The sequence below is a fragment of the Balaenoptera musculus genome, chromosome 8 (genome assembly GCF_009873245.2).
Source record: "Balaenoptera musculus isolate JJ_BM4_2016_0621 chromosome 8, mBalMus1.pri.v3, whole genome shotgun sequence".
Classification (NCBI taxonomy): domain Eukaryota; kingdom Metazoa; phylum Chordata; class Mammalia; order Artiodactyla; family Balaenopteridae; genus Balaenoptera; species Balaenoptera musculus.
This window is the reverse complement of record NC_045792.1, coordinates 18,019,520-18,035,853: the sequence shown is the minus strand read 5'-3', so window position 1 is coordinate 18,035,853 and position 16,334 is coordinate 18,019,520. Positions and strand designations below refer to the sequence as shown.

Below are 16,334 nucleotides of genomic sequence, written 5' to 3'. Positions count from 1 at the left end.
CCTTCCTTTCTTTCTCTCTCTCTCTTTCTCCCCTTCCCTTTCCTCCTTCTTTCTTTCCTCCTTCCCTCCTTTCCTTCCTTCTTTCCTTTGTCCTCCCTTCCTTCTTCCTTCCTTCCTTCCTCCTTCCTTCCTTCCTTTCTTTCTTCCTTCCTTCCTTTCTTTCTTTCTTTCTTTCTTTCTTTCTTTCTTCTTCCCTTCCTTCCTTCCTTCTTTCTTTCTCTCCTCCCTCCCTCCTTCCCTCCCTCCCTCCCTCCCTTCCATCCTTCCCACAAGGTATGTGGGAATCTTAGTTCCCCAACAAGGGATTGAACCCGCGCCCCCTGCATTGGAAGCATGGAGTCCTAACCACTGGACCACCAGGGAAGTCCCTGGGCCTGGCTTTTTAGGCTCGGGTGTCCTACTGGGAATGTCATTCATGTTCCCTCTGACGCAGACTCCTTCCACACTTAGGATTTCGGGGGATGCATAAGGGGAAACCTGGGCTCTTCAAGGGCATGGTTTGCCCAGGAAACCTGCTCCGTCTTACTGATAGAAGGCAGATGTTTGATGTCTGGCTTCATCGGGGCTCTCTGTGGGGTGAGGTTAGGGCCAGAGAGGGGGCTGGTGCTGGGGGCCCTCAGGATGAAGCAGCCACGACATGCCGTGTCACAGGACATGTCGCAGACGGACTCCATTCTGGGGCATGCTGGCCAGGCCAGACTGGGCTTGAGGACTCACTGTCAGCCGTCGTCTGCTTCTGCTGGGCAGACCACTCCCATCAGTGTGCCCCCTCAATCAAGTGGAGCCAGCACCCCGGTACCTTGCAGAGGTCTTGCTGGCTCCCAGTGGAGTAGGAAGGCTTCAGAGAGCTTTACCTCGTGACTCGGCTTCCACGGCACGCCTCCTGGCCCAGGTTCTCCAGCTGTTGCTAGGGTGGGCCCTGCATGCACTGGGGCTCCTGAACCAGCTGGGTTGGAGCTGCCTCGCTGGTGTCATTACTGTGCCTCTTCCCAGAGAAGCCCATGCAGACAGATGGCAGATCCAGAGGTAGACGTGAGCCCAGCTCTGTGGTTTCTGAAATCAGACATACTGAAGCATTTAACAATCCCAGCTCTGCTTCTTTCTAACTGTGTGACCTTAGGCAAGTTACTTAATCACTCTGTTTTCCCATTTGTAAAAAGGGGCACGAGAATCCTGCCTTGCACGTCTTAAATGAGATGACAGCATAGATAAAGCACCTAGCACACGGCCTGTAGTAGTTCCCCTTCCCCTCTGCTCTTTGAGTCCAGGAGCAAATCTGTGCCCTTGCTGATATTCCACCTCCCCTGCTCAGCCTTCCCTGGACCTGGATGCAGGCGACGTCTGTCTGCAGGTGGGATGAGCGTGGCTGAAGGTGCTGTGAGGGGTGGGGGGCTGGGGGGAATGAGAGGCCGTCTTTGCCTTCCGCCAGTCCATTGCAAACCCAGCCATGAATGGGACTGAGTTGTCCAGAACGGGCCTCCCATTTGCTATCTCTGTTGATGGACCCCGGAGGCCACAGGCTCTCCTGCTGTCCTTCTTGTCACCCTCTTTCCACCGGGAGCTCCCTGATGCCACACCGAGCAGCCCCACGACTTGCCACAGCCAAAGCTCTGCTGCACCTTCCACTCTGGGCTGCCAGGCGCTGGGCCTGACCCCCTTTCCTGCTTGTGTCCTTGACACGGGGGAGGCAGCGCTGGGCTGACCACAGGTGATAATGCCCAGATGCCGGCAGAGAGAGGCGAGCAGATGGGGAGCTTCCCGGGGCAGGCCATGCCTTGCAGCTTCCCCGCAAGGCCATGGTCCCAGAGCAGCATCAGGAAGGGGGTTGATAACAGACAGAAAATGGCAGCCTGTCTTTGTAGGGTACCATGGGGTACCCACCCGTGCTTCTGATCGGCGCAGGGAATGACCAGACAGAGTTAAATGAAAATCTCATGTCCCTCATTAGCTTAAAATCCCTTGACAGTTGCCCGTTGGTCTTGGGATGAAGCCTAAAGATCTTAACATGGTTTCCAAGACCCCGTACAAGCTGGCCCTGCCTACTTCTTTGACCTCCGCTCTACTTTCTTTCTGCCTTCCCAGGTGACCTGTTCTGTCTTATCCTCTGACCCGTCACGTTTCTCTCCAGTTCACAGATACTATTCCATCTTCTTGGAATGCTCTCCTCATGGCCCAGTGTGCTGGGTAACATCTATGATGAGGGCAGGCACTTTGTACGGTTTTCCGTGGCTACATCCCCAGGGCCAAAAAAGAGAGTCCTCCTTATAGAAGATACTAAAATAATATTTGCTGAATGAATGGACCCTTAAGATGTACGCATTAATGAATGGAGACGTGGTTAAGAGAATCAGGTCTGTAGCTCGCATTAGGAGCAGATCAAATCCAGGTTGCCTGGGTTTGAATCCCAGCCCTGTTTGCTTGTGAACTAAGTCTGTGCTACTTCGGACAAGTGACTCAATCTCTCTGTGCCTCCTTCTCCTTATCTGAAGGGTGAGGATGCAGAGCCCGCCTTTTGGAGATGGGATTTTTAAGTTAGTTACACTTGGATGACGGCTGGCGTGTATCATCTCCGTTACTGTGATTCCTCACAGAGGCCGGCCTGATGCCCCACCTCCTGTGCCAGGCTCTGAAAGTTCCTTTGATAGATGCCTTCTCGGTACCCTGCCTTTGACACAGACCTCCATACGATTGCAGACTCATTTGCTGCTCTGATGTGTTTGATTAATGTCTTTCTCCCACTAGACTTTAGGTTCCACGAGGGCAGGAAGTAAGTGGATTCTGTGCACCGTTGGAGCTGCACACCGGGGGCTCCAGCAGCATCGCGTGGCCTGCACCACCTCTGGGTTTGCCACCGAGGGTGGGGCCCGGGGGTGCTGGCCTGACGCTGGCTCTGGCTCCAGCCTAGCTGGGTGAAGAAGGCCTGTGTCCAGCCCTGAGGCTTTCCCCCGCTGTGTCCTGCAGGCACGGACATGGCTGTCTTCTGTCTGCTGTGCGGGAAGCGTTTCCAGGCCCAGAGTGCGCTCCAGCAGCACATGGAGGTCCACGCGGGCGTGCGCAGCTACATCTGCAGCGAGTGCAACCGTACCTTCCCCAGCCACACAGCCCTCAAACGCCACCTGCGCTCACACACAGGTAGGCCAGGCCGGGGACGGGCAGGGCAGGGTCTCTGGGGACCGCTGTCTGCATTTCCCTCCAAACACGTCAGGCGGAGGTGCCCTCAGCCCTCCTCTGCTCAAGCGTCAGGCATGCAGGGACCTCTGAGGTGCAGGTCAACGTGGACGGTTCTTATCCTGTCCCACCCTGGGCACCTTTGGTTCTCAATCTCTCTGCGCCCAACAGAGAGGGTACTCATTAGAAATGCAGGCTCCTGGGTCCCATCTTCAGAAACTTGCATTCAGTGGGTACAGGTGGGATCCGAGACTCAACATCGTTAGTAAATATTCCCCAGGGATTCTGATGCAGGTGGACCCAAGACGAATTTTGAGAAAAACCTGCCTTCTTGGTCTCTGTCTCTGCCTTTCCCCCTCCCACTGCTGGCCCACTACACACACACACACACACACACTGTGCACACACACTCCTGAGGTCGGCCTTGGGCTCTCAAGGGAACGTGGCAGAAGTGGTCCTGCTTATTCCACAATAACAGAAGCACGTGTTCTATACTTGGGCCTTAGCCCTGTTTAGGGGAGACAGTGAGGTCGTATAAACAGTGAGCCTTGAAACATCCCTGCTTAGCCAGTTGCAGATGCTGGGGGAGGAGAGTAGTTGTGAGTCAAGGGGTCTGGGATGGGATACTTGGTCCTGAGAGCCAAGAGGCATTTGCTTCCTTGCAGCAGCCCCTGACCCTCTAGCAAGGTCATGGGTGACTTGAAAGCCTTCCTTTCTCTGGCTGTACATGGATAAAAGGATTGCCTGTTTCTGAGTCTGCATGCGTCTTTGCTTGTGTGTGTTCTGTCCTGCTTTTGGGGTGAGAGGTGGGTGATGGAACCAGGGAGACAGAGAGGCAGACTCTCGTTCTGAGTACGTAGCAGGGTATGTTCTCATGTCTGCTGGAGAGGGTATAAAAAACTCTGTGTGCCTCATGACAGAATTGGCAGGACCCTTTCCTCACTGTTGGGTCTTATCGTGCTCTGGGATTAAATGGCAGGCTCTGCTGGATACGGGAGGGGCTTTGTTTATCACGGACCGAGCTGGCCTGGCCTGCCAGCGGTGGGCATCCTCGCCAAGCACCCTGCCTGGGCTCTTGCTTCTGGATGCTGTTCCGTTCAGGGGAGCGTATTGCCTTGGCATCACCAGATTTGCTTAGAACTTTTTAGATTTGCTGGCTTCGGACAAGGGGAGGTCTCAGAGGGGAAGGCCCGACAAGAAGGGCAGAGGAGGAAGGGATGCTGACAAGGGCTTTCTCTGTAGTGACCGCATAAGCATCCCCTGCAGGCATTGGGGTGGCCCAAAAGTTCACTCGGGTTTTTGGTAAGATGTTACAGACAGACCCGAACGAACTTTTTGGCCAACCCAATACATGCACCTCCCTGTCAACACCTCCCCCACTGGGCCCCCAAGTTCAGCCTTATCAAAGGTGGCCAGTTACCTTTCAGCCACTTCTGAGCATTCTGCTGCTGGGTCCCATCAGTTGGATTCATGGGACTGGAACCATCCCGGTCCTGCTAAGTCCACCCAGGGTATCCCCTGCCCTGCCCACACTAGCTCCTAAGAGCTCAGATATCAAAATGCCCCCGGCCCCTGTGTCAATCATGGCTCAGACCCTTGGGGAGGGACTATTTCCAGACATCGTTTAGGAGAAGTACTTGCTTTTAACCTCGGCAACGTGGAGCATGTGTGCTGCCTACACCAACGCCCATCGATCTCACACCAGCGAGGCCCTGTGCGCACAGCCCTGCACAGGCTGAGCACAGCCCTGCACAATGCCTCATTAATATTCCCTCGTCCTCGGCCCATTTGCTGCTGCGGCCGGGTGTTCAGCGTCAGCAGCTGTGTTGGGTAGGTTAGTCCAGCCGCGCTCTTGGCATTGATGGATCCCTGATTCACACGGCTCATCGTATAATAAACTCTCCGCTGTGTTGAGTGGGGGAGCTGAGGAGCCCACAGGATGGGGCTGGGGTGGGGACGATGGCACTGGGCTTGGCCAGTGCCAGGGAAGCCACCAGGTGAGGACAGACCGCTGGGGTCACAGGTGCGCTGGGCAAGCCGGAGGGGGGTCTCTCATTAGTCTCGTTTGTCCTGTACTTAATGTCAAGCTCATTAAAGAGGCTACAGAGTTAATCAACATACCACAAATTGGATTTTGAGTTCTGCAGCCAGTTTTGTGTACATTATAGCAACACTGACACGATTAACTCTCAGGGTGAGGATTTTAGGCCAGGTGCTTGCCATGTTTCAAAATCCGTGTGTGTGTGTGTGTGTGTGTGTGTGTGTGTGTGTGTGTGTGTGTTGGTGTCTTCCCCCCCCCCTAACTTTTTATTCCTTTCCCTGGGCTGACTCGAGAGATTTCATATTTAAACTCATGTAACATGTGACCCACTGCATAATTAAATTCGTAAAAATCAGATCAAACCAACCTCTCTGCCTTAACCTTTTGTTTTTTAAACTCTTAGGGCCCCCCTCTGGAGGGGAAAGGCACAGACAGACAGCGGTGCCCACCCCCCAACCCACCGTGTGGCTGCCGATATACGTTTTCATTACCGGCTCCGCTGAAGTCTCACGTGGCCCTTGCTTTATTTATTTATTTATATCTTAACGAGGATACTGAATTCTCAATTAAAGTTGTAATCGTTGCCGATCTAGTAAGGAGGGGGAGTCGGATGTCAGACGGGGCTGTGTGTGCACACGTCTACACGCAGAGAGGGTGGCACGCGGGCCCAGACGTGCACAGACCAACCCTCACTCTGTTAGACACACAGCTAATTAGGAGCAGGGTCTGCATGGGCCTCTCCTTCCCTGGGGTTGGATGGGGCTTGGCGGCTGGGGACCGGCCGGTCTGCACAGCCCCCGGCAGCGAGGGCGCGGGCAGGTGCCAGGAACTCAGGAATCTGCTCATCCCCAGATCTGCACGTGGAGGCTCTCCTCTGAGCCCAGGGCAGGGCCCCCTAGAGTGGCTCTGCTCTTGGAGCTTCTTCCATCCTACCCCTCCGATGGAAGCGCTCCCACCCGCCCGTCTACACCCTCGGAGCATCTTGCAAACCTTCCACCCGTGAGAGAGCCCGCCAGGGAACAGACCGCAACATCCTTTCCCCACAGAGCCTTAAAAACCCTTCAGAGCCATCAGAAGAGATGAGAATGCATGTGGGTGCAGGGGCTTGCGTTCGAGAAGGGGAAGGTTTGGTTAGCGGCCTGAGGAGGGGAGAGAGAGAAGAGAGTAAAATATCATTTTAAAGAGGAAGTGAAGGCGCAGGCATGCAAGTCTATAACGAGAAGGACAATTTATGCCCAGGCACGAGCGCAGTTTGACATGGGGATAATGAAAAAACGTAGGTCATTGTGGATGACTTAAACCTTCAGCAGCTGAAGAAAATGTATGAAATGCAGAGGACATTACACGGTTGGCAGCCCCGCACATCTGCAGAGGGACAAGTGAAATACAGTGGGCCATTCTTTACCATAAACTATGGCTGTTGGAGATGCAGCCCAGAGAAATTGTAATTACAGTGACAAGACGAATCAGCGATATTTAAATATTCATGAACGAAGTCTGGGGTGATCAATCTATCTTTATTGTCTGTGCCTTCACTCCTGTAATAAATAAGTAGCTCAAGTCCTCACCTTTCATCCCCACAAAGCCCCCACTTTGGCTACAAAGGGAAAGATGGTTAATCCCCACACCCCAGCCTCAGAAAGGAAGCTGCTGGGCCTGGATTCCAGGCCGGGGAAAGGCAGTTCTCCCCAAGTTTCATATACTGACATTTCCCGAGCGTCTGCTTAGGGTTTACTCTGTGTTGTGTGCTGAGGCTGCAGGGATGAACAAGGTTCCCTTCTTGCCCTCACGGTGCTTCTAGTCTGTGGGCACGGTGGGTGCCACAGCCGATGCAACACAGCATGTCAGTTAGAAGCCTGGTAAGTATCCAGTGTCCAGATTCTGGCACCAGATCTGCATCCCAACTCAGCTCCTTATTAGCTCTTTGACCTTAGGGACCATGTTTAAGCATCTCTAAACATCTCATTTTTCTCTTCTGTAAAATGAGAACGATACTGTCTTTCTCGTAAGGTTGTTGTGATGATTACGTGATATGATTGATCCACGTGAAGTTCTTAACACAGTAGTGAGCACTCAACAAATGTGGGCCATTTTAATTAAAAAGTGCCATAAAAAGTGTACTACTACTACGACTCAAAGGACAAAATGCTGGACATTTCTTCTCTCTGGGGACAGAGGAGAAAGTGACTCAATTTGCCTGAGCAGGGGGCGGGGGGCAGGTAGCGCTAAAGGGAAACTTCCAAACCGTGGTGACATGTGAGCTGGACTTTGACGGGTGACTAGGAGTTCGCCAAGGAGAGAAGAGGAAATCACGCAGAAATAATGGTTGCATAAGCCTGTGGAGGAGGGGAAGAGCAGGAGGAATTTGGGGGACAGTGAGAACATTGGGGGGATTGTTTTGAGGGTAGGGGAGTCAGGCTGGAATGGCTTTTGCCCCTGACCTAGAGGAAAGGAAGCTGGGGGAAGGGTCTCGTAGCCCCTGGGTCTGCTCTGCCCTCAGGGGGACCTGCTTTCTGGTGGCTCTGTTCATCCCTGAACCAAACGGGCTCTCTTTTCCTGAGACTGGCCCTTGAGGCGTGGATGGCCGCTGGGCCACGGTAAAGTATAGACACGTGTGGACAGGTGTGCTCCCTGTCGATGCTAAGGGGCTGGCAGGGGTGGAGGGTCCCTCAGTCATCTCTGGAGGTGGTGACAATAGGCAGCCTCTTCCTCCCGGTGCACTGAACCTGCCCTACTGTCCCCTGGAGAGGGGGCCGGGGGAGGCGGGGGCCTAATCCAGCCCCTTGTCCCCACAGGTGACCACCCGTACGAGTGTGAGTTCTGTGGCAGCTGCTTCCGGGATGAGAGCACGCTCAAGAGCCACAAGCGCATCCACACGGGCGAGAAACCCTATGAGTGCAATGGCTGCGGCAAGAAGTTCAGCCTCAAGCACCAGCTGGAGACACACTATCGAGTGCATACAGGTACTGAGGACACACAGCTGGCTCCGGGGCCGGGGGGTGGGCAGGGGCAGGTGGGTCCGCAGAGAAGCCCGGGTGCCCATGGTCCCAGGTTGAACCAAAGAGTGGAACCGCTTCTGTTAAGGGTTAGTACGGTGACCTGAGTGCCACTTCCTCCCTGCAAGGGCGAGGCGGACTTTGCTAGTCAATCACAGCACTCTTTCCGGGAGCCCAGACTAGCCTTCCAGGCGGCCATACCAAGAGCTCACAGAGGATATCCATTCCTGAATCCTGAATTGGGGGTCAGTTGGCCTGATTAGCTGAAAGCGAAGGCTAAGGTGATTTCACATGACTTGAGGGTTACAGTAAGAACTAGGTGACATTAAGTTAGGTTATGATGAGGGTTGGGAAAAATTGTACGTTAGATTGAGTTCGGTTCAACGATTAGAGAAGCAGTTGGATTTACTAACCCCTCTACATGTATAATATTTTACCATTTCAAAGGGCCTTCATGTTCCTTTTTACATAAAAGTAATGTGAGCAACTGTTTTCTTGGGGCCTGAGGACAGAACAGGTGGAAGTGGTCCCGATATCCAGAGTTGCCAGAGTTGGGGGCAGTGGATGCTGGAGCCGGCCCGAGCCTGCTTGGGAAAGCCATTGTGCACATCTCTTTGCAGCCCCATGTTCTGTGTCATCACCTTGGCTGCTTAAAATTGGCTACAGTGGGAGGGTTCACAACATGGCCATCAGCAAATGCTACAAAATCAGGGCTTTTTGGAGAGCCAGTTGTTAAACATTTACAGCACACTGCCAGTTGGGGGGTAGATACTCAGAAGGACTTCCTGTGAGGATGAGACATAGTGGAAGGTAGTGGAATGTGGCAAAGTAGGAAGGCTCCCCTGATCAGGGGAAACAGCTGCCTGAGCAGAGGAATGGGGAGAGGTGATCAGACAGGTCCTGCTGGCCCAGGGGAGAGAGTGTGTTTTCCCGGGAGGGGAGGTGGGCAGAGGGAGCAGTAAGTAGAGGATACATGTTGTCATGGCTCTGCTTTGGGCCACAAGGAGAGGACGGGGTGCTTGTTGCTGACAACTAGAGTGACCCCCAGGATTTCCCAGAGCCCCTTGTCGGAGATGTGACCTGCCGGGTGTATCATTAAGCGCGCTGGCGCTGACTATCGTAAATAGCTGGTCGATAGTTAGATCACTTTGGCTGTTCATTACTTCATTATTTGCAGGGGCCTCTGCACGGAGGAGTATCGATAGCGAGATGGCTGGCCAGTTAATTACTGTATCAGAGCAAGGTTCCCTCACATCCTCTGCTCAGCTCCAGGGGGCTGTAACAGAGGGTGGGCGGGTCGCAGCTTGGGCGTGGCCGTGCCCTCCCAGGTTCTCTGTCCCTCCCCCATTCTGGCCCCAGAGGGGAAGGCAGGGTCCAGGGCAGGCTCTAGAGCCTTAGGGGAGTAGCCGTTCCCAGGTGTAGCATGTTTGCAGGATGGGGTCCCCTCAGTTTTACCCCACCTCTGTTCCCCACCGTCTGTAGCCCTGTAAGGACCCCATCCCCTTGCTCCCCTGGAAGGAACTGTGCGCTGAAGAGCCACCCTTAGCATTTGAGGGGCCTCGCGGGCCCTTTTCTAGACCTCCCTTTCCTTCCTTAGGAAGGGGAGAGTCCGTGCCCCTGAGAGAGTTAAGAATAAGTCCAGGGGCTGGAGCTGGCCCACCTCATGGCCACTAGCTACGTGTGGCTATTTACGTTAGTTACAGTGAACAAGATTAAGGGTGTAATCCGTTGGAAACTAACACACTACTGTAAATCAACTATACTTCAATTAAAAAAAAAAAAAAAAAAGAATGTAGTCCCCAGTCGCGCTCAGGAGCCAGATGTGACTCGCGGCTGCCACACTGGATGGTGCATCCATTGCCGTGGAGAGAGCCGACCTAGAGAGATGGGAGCCTCCAGCAAGCCCGAGGGGGTGCTGAGGGTGCAGAACGTCCCTGGGGCGGCTCTCACAGCGCCCCCCTCTGTCCTGGCCTTCTCCCGCCCTCGCCCCGCAGGTGAGAAGCCCTTTGAGTGTAAGCTGTGCCACCAGCGTTCCCGGGACTACTCGGCTATGATCAAGCACCTGCGAACGCACAACGGCGCCTCGCCTTACCAGTGCACGATCTGCACGGAGTACTGCCCCAGCCTGTCCTCCATGCAGAAGCACATGAAGGGCCACAAGCCCGAGGAGATCCCGCCCGACTGGAGGATAGAGAAGACTTACCTCTACCTGTGCTACGTGTGAGGCGGCTGCGGCGGGGGAGCGGGGAGCAAGAGGAGAAGAGAGGGAGCGGGATGAAGTCCAGGAGGACTGTGCAAAAAAAAACCACAACAGAAAACAAACAAACAAACAAAAACAAAGAAAAAAGAGAGAGAGAAGGGAAAAGGAAACCTGGGAGCTGTCGGGGCTCTGGGTTGTCTCTGGGGCTCCAGGTGACCTGGATGCCTGGTTGAGCCCCTCCCCTCGGGCCCTCCACCCCTCCTTTCCTGGCTGGAGCTCGGCCTGCTCTTCTTGGATGGGGTGGAGGGGCCTTTTGTTCAGCTCGGATGGTGGGATGTTCTTCTCTTCCCTCCGCCCAGATCCTCCTTTTGTGTCCGGAAATGGAGACGAGGAAGGGGGGGAGGGCTCCTCCAGTCAGAGCCAAACCACCTCTGCCTGCCGTGCTCTCACTGACCCCTCGGGAGGTGGGGGCTGAGGGATGGGTAGGCTGGGGGTGCAGAAGGGGGGCCTGCAGATGCTGGGGCTGGGCAGGGTCACTGGCTGACACAGACGACGGCAGCTCTAGCTTGCTGGGGGCAGACTGGGGCAGGGAGGGGTTCTCCCGCCCTTCCCATCGCTCAGTTCATCTGTTGCTTTCTTCCGCTCCGCCATACCTGGGTGCCCCCTCATGGTCTTCAGGAGCCTCAGGGCTCTTAGCCCCTCCCCCAGCTCCCGGCTGCCCGGCTCCCCTTGACTTCTGTCCTCTCAGTCCCCCATGGATCCGGGTGTCTCCCTCCTCCTCCTCCAGCTCCCTGTTGGGGAAGCTGCGTCTGACTCCAGAGCCCCTACTTGCACCCTTAGCTTTCTGAGAACGCAGATGAAGTAAATGGAATGGCCCATCCCAGTCTAGCCCTGTCCTAAGCCAGATTCCTGCTCAGCTGCTTTTGCTTCCAAAATGGAAAAAGGAAACAACTAAATACACACTATCCCACCAAACAAACACACACAAACACAAACCCCCTATGGCCCTCCTTCAGCCCCTACGAGGAGGAATCCATCAAAGGGCTCATTGCCCATGGAGGGACGTGCCCTACACCTGGAGGGGGGACCCCTGCCCCGGGAGGGTGTCAGTGAGTCGTGCTGGGGACCCTTTGAACATACTGGACCCCAGACCTGGTGAGCTCTGTGGGAGAACCCAGGTCCAAAGGGCGGTACAGAACTCCTGGCTCCCAGGGCCCCCCCAGTCCACAGGGAGGAGGTGGAGGAGGAAGAGTTGAGAGCGCTTTGCCTTGTGTTACGTTTTGCTTCTTTTCTGTGTCCTCTGTTCACCTGTTAGCACATTGTACTTGAATTACCTCAGTTTTTTGTGACCTCATGAGCTTTTTTGACCCCTGCCTGTATCTCTTTTTTGGTTGGGGGTTGGAAGGATGGGGAGAGCGTTCTTTTCTGTTTCTTGTGGAAGTTAATGGCTAGTTTAATAGGCTTCGGCTGGCCAAGGCCCTCCCCGTGTCCCCTAGCGACGAGCCTCGCAGCTGGAGGGAGCTGTGCGGAAGGAGCTGTGTACTCAGGATCCGAGTGGGAGGCCCCGGGCAGAAGGTGGGTGCCTGCCGGGGACGGGGTGCCGGGGGCACGGCGGAATCACAGCCGGCTCGGCCCGGGCGTGATGTCATCCTGCCTGAAACCCTCTGGAGAGAATCCCACCTTTCTTACGGTTTGCTGGGTCATCCGGGTCTGGGCGCCTGTGTTCTTCAGATCCCTGCAAAGGCGCGACCCCACCTCTGTGTGCATTATCATTGCCAAAACTGGTCTCTTTTCAGGGCTGGCTGGGGACAAGCCAGCCTGTGTGTTGTTGCGATGGGGCGGGGGTGTTGTTTTTCTAAAAGCTACCTCTTATGTTTGTCCAGTTCTTTCGTTCTCTTCATGCCTCCCGTCCTGCTGCTCTGCTTCCCCCCCACTTCTCCCAGCCTCCCCTCCCTGAATTTTTGGAAAGCACATTTGCAATATTTGTGTTCGCTTTGGGACGGGTCTTCCCGTTTCACCTCATGCTTTATTTGTAAGAGTTGTGGGTTGTTTTTTTTTTTGTTTTTTTTTTTCTCTTTCCTTTCTCTCTCTGAGAAAGTTGTGGCTGCGTTTTTATCTTAGGTTTTAAAAAGTGGTTTAGGGAAGCGGTTTTGGGGAGAAGGGTTGTGAGGCATACAGGGAAGTCGGAGGGATGGGTGCTGCTGTGACCACCCCCCTGTCCCTCGGCCCCATCCCTCCTGCCCTCCCCTGTAATCTCGCCCACCAAATCTGAAGGCCTTAAAAGTTGTGTGTTGGGGGGATATAGACTGGGGGGGGGGGCTGTGTCACTAGACCGTTGATTGGGGATGGTAATGTAGGAAGGATGCTACTTTGCAACTATAATAATGACTTAGTGCTTTGGAAAGGAAAAAAAAAAAAGTTAAACTTGAAATATGTAACTAGAGCAGTTGTCATGTTTATAATGTGAAAAGAGTGGAATCGTTGGGGGAGGGGCCGTCTGGAAGAAATCTTTGTGCACTATTGCCGCCTCCCCCAATCTGGGAAGAAGAGGGGGCAGGCTGGCCCTCAGGGGATCTGTAAATCCCAGAAAACAGTATTGGAACAGCAAGATGTCATTCAACTTCGGTGGGGAAGGAAAAAAAAAAATCAAACTATTCCATAGACCTAGCTGACCCCTCTCCATCTCCCCTACCCTTCCCACACAGCCAGGTCTCCTCCGCTGTTCGTCAAAGCTGAGAGGGTTGAGCTAATATTTACAAATTGTAATATTTTTGTAATATTTGTTAGTTCCTTCATCAGTTCTACCGGACCTTGCCCTTTCCTTTCGTAATGTGAATAGGAAAAAAAAAAAAAGGACAAAAAAAAATTCACCACCACCACCAACAGAATATCCCTTTGTACGTGCGTGTGTGTGCGCGTGCTTGCTGTGTGCGGTTGTGTGTTAAATCATGCAGTATTGTTGTAATCTGGTGTTGCAGCGTTGGATGGTACCTAATTAGCCCCTGCCTGCCCCCACCATCCCGGAGGGATGGATCCTGGTCGAGAGGTAGGGAGAGAGGGTCGGGGCATGGGGTCTCTGAAGGATGCTGAGTGGGGAGACCTCTGTACCGGGCTCTCCCCTCCTCTCCCATGAAGCCCCGGACACCCTGAAGAGACTCCCAACATGTCTCTTTCCCAACTTCCTGCTCACAAAGACAAAAGAATTCTGACCTTGCCAAGGTGGCCAGGCCTAATGGCCAAGGTGAGGGTCAGAAATTATCTGGAGGCTTTAGATGTGTCTGCACAAAGAGGGCTAAGGAGACGAGGAGGGTGGAGACTGCCCTCTCCCCAGGTGAGATCCCTCTTCTTTGCCATCTGGCCCCTTGGTCACCCTGCTGCCTCTGGCTGTGGTACTGCTGACAACTGTACTTGCTACTGCCTTATCCAGCACAGTGAGCTTTCTCCAGCCTGGAAAGTCCAAGTGGATTAATAGTTCCTTTCCTATGTTCAGCTCCTATAAGCGTGTCCCTTAATGCTTTTGGTGACATTTCCCCCTCACTCATGTGCTCTTTCCCTATTCACTCCTTCACTCATTCAAAGCGTTAAAATCCTATGTGTATATAGGATAGACAAATATATAGAGAAATATATATATAGCAAGAGAGAGATATAAAATAGTACATATCATTGCTGCTTTGGGCTGCTTTGGAGGAGGCCACGAATACGGGGAAGGGAGATCTGGGGTATAGGGGTGGGAAGGGAGGCTGGGGGACCCAGTGATTCCGTACAATCCAGGGATGCAACGCGGGCTTGTTTAATCTTTGTGCCTGAACAGTTTTTCCATGTTTAGAAAAGAAAAAAAGAAAAAAAAGAAAACCTGCTGCAATTTTTCACAAGTGTCTGGTACCCTTCCGGATGCTATTGGTACAACTGGCTGCTGGGGTGTTGAGGCCTTGGAGGGACGGGGCCCTTTGGCTCATCTGCTTACAGGGGAGTGACCAGTGGCGGGGGCAGCCTTCTGACTCTGGGGGGACTGGGGGAGATTTGTGGCCAATTCCCTGCAAGCCCAACGAGGGTGAAAGCTGGGGGCACGGGACATCGGACAGAAAAGGGGGGAAAGATCGGACTGTGTTCGTTCTTCCTAGGGCTACGTTAAATCTTTTTTCCCCTCCCATCTTGTTTCCTCCTTCCTGGAGCTTCGTGGCGGCACTTACCTGGATATTTCAGTAGGAGGGAAGAAGGCCAGCCTATCCCTACGCAGTGGGACTGATGGGTGGAGGAGAAAGGCACAGCCGACCAGGAGGAGTGCAAGACAGACCAGGGGAGTTGGGTCAGGGGAAAAGGGCTGGGGAGAGGGGGTTCAGGCCTGTTAGCCTGAAGCCCCGCCTCCCTGAGTCCTTGGCATCCCACTTTGCAGACAGGGTACCAGCCTCCTGGTGTGTGTCATAGGAGTTGTTCATAGTGTTATGCATGATCTTTGTAAGGTTAAGAGGCCGTGGTGGTGCACCATGACATCCGACCCATATATATAAAGATAAATATATATATATATGTATGTAAATTATAGCACTGAGGGCCCTGCCGCCCTGCTGGACCAAGCAAAACTAAGCCTTTTGGTTTGGGTATTATGTTTTGTTTTGTTCTCTGTTTGTTTTCATGGCTTGTCTTCTGTCGTGACAGCACAAGTGCCAGTCCAATTGCTCTGTATTACGGAATAGTGTTTTTAATTAATTGATGTTCTAGTTCATGTCTACCTCAGCACCTCCTCTTAGCCTAATTTTAGGAGGTTGCCCAATTTTGTTTCTTCAATTTTACTGGTTACTTTTTGTACAAATCTCTCTCTCTCTCTCTCTTCTCTTTCTCTCCCCTCTTCTCTCTCCCTCCCTCCCTCCCTCCTCCCTTCCCTCCCCTCTCACTTCTGTTTGTTTCATTCTCTCTTTCACTCTCCCCTTCTTCTTGCCCCCTCTGGCCCCAGCCCAGCCCTGCGACCCTGCATTATGCTTGCCAGCCGTATCTGTCCTAGCCCCGAAGCAGTTCACCCGAACTTGTGCGGTCCTGGTTGCAGCTTTCCGCATCTGCCTTCGTTTCGTGTAGATTGACGCGTTTCTTTGTAATTTCAGTGTTTCTGACAAGGTTTAAAAAGAAAAAGAAAAAAAAAAAAAAAAGAATTTACTGCTGCAGGTTTTTTTCTCTCTCCATGTGTCACTAAGTGAAGTTTGTGCCTTCTATAGCAAAGAGAATATTTTTTACATCCTACTAACAGTAGATTTTTTTGTAGTGAACATTTTTTGTATTTTTATTTATAAGTCTCATAAGAAAAATAGCAATGTTCAGTTGTATACCTTGAATCTGCAGTTAGAAGAGAATAAAGTTAATTCAGTTGTCTCTGGCTTGAAGTGTCCCCCCTTTTTAAAAAGTGCTTTGCCCCTTCTGCCTCTTCTTGGGTGGGGAGGATCCGAGATTTCTGTCTGGGGATGGGAAAGAGAATACATTACACCCTAGCCTCACTTATGTGGCACTTTTATGCCACACTTGTGAGGTGCATACCCACTTTCATGACATATTTATCGAATAAGTTTTAGTTTAAAAAATAGCATTAAATACACAAACAGCATTTGATCCTTGGTACAATGAATGTATGAAGCAGGCACTTGTCCATTTATCCCTTCAACATAGGCATTCATCCATTAACTTGCACAGTTACCGTTGTCTTAAGCCTTGGGAATACAACGGGAATAGAGCAGACAACTCCCTGCCCTCAGGAGCTGACATTCTAAGCCAGTGGGTTGGAATGTTTGCTTAGGTTATAACGCGCGTTCCGATCACACAGCTGGTGAGTGGCAGAGTCAGAACCTGCATCTAGATCTCTTGATTCCAAATCAGGTTCATTCTTTCCTGACTCCGGAGGCAGGGGGCTCCTGTCTGGTCTTTATTATACAGATATTTTCTT

At 52.8% G+C, this 16,334-nt stretch overlaps 1 protein-coding gene across 3 annotated transcripts in view; it reads left to right on the top strand.

Moving 5' to 3' along the window:
* The window catches only part of ZBTB16 (zinc finger and BTB domain containing 16), a 178,597-nt gene extending 162,823 nt beyond the window's left edge, over positions 1–15,774 (top strand). For 2 of the 3 annotated variants that reach the window (XM_036859567.1, XM_036859566.1), the window contains exons 5-7: positions 2,962–3,132; positions 8,005–8,172; positions 10,200–15,774. In XM_036859567.1, the coding sequence (XP_036715462.1) occupies positions 2,962–3,132; positions 8,005–8,172; positions 10,200–10,429 (569 nt within the window). In that variant the 3' untranslated portion in view covers positions 10,430–15,774. The remainder of the gene's footprint in view (positions 1–2,961; positions 3,133–8,004; positions 8,173–10,199) is intronic. The other variant, XM_036859568.1, reaches the window with a different exon arrangement.
* Positions 15,775–16,334: the final 560 nt, after the last annotated feature.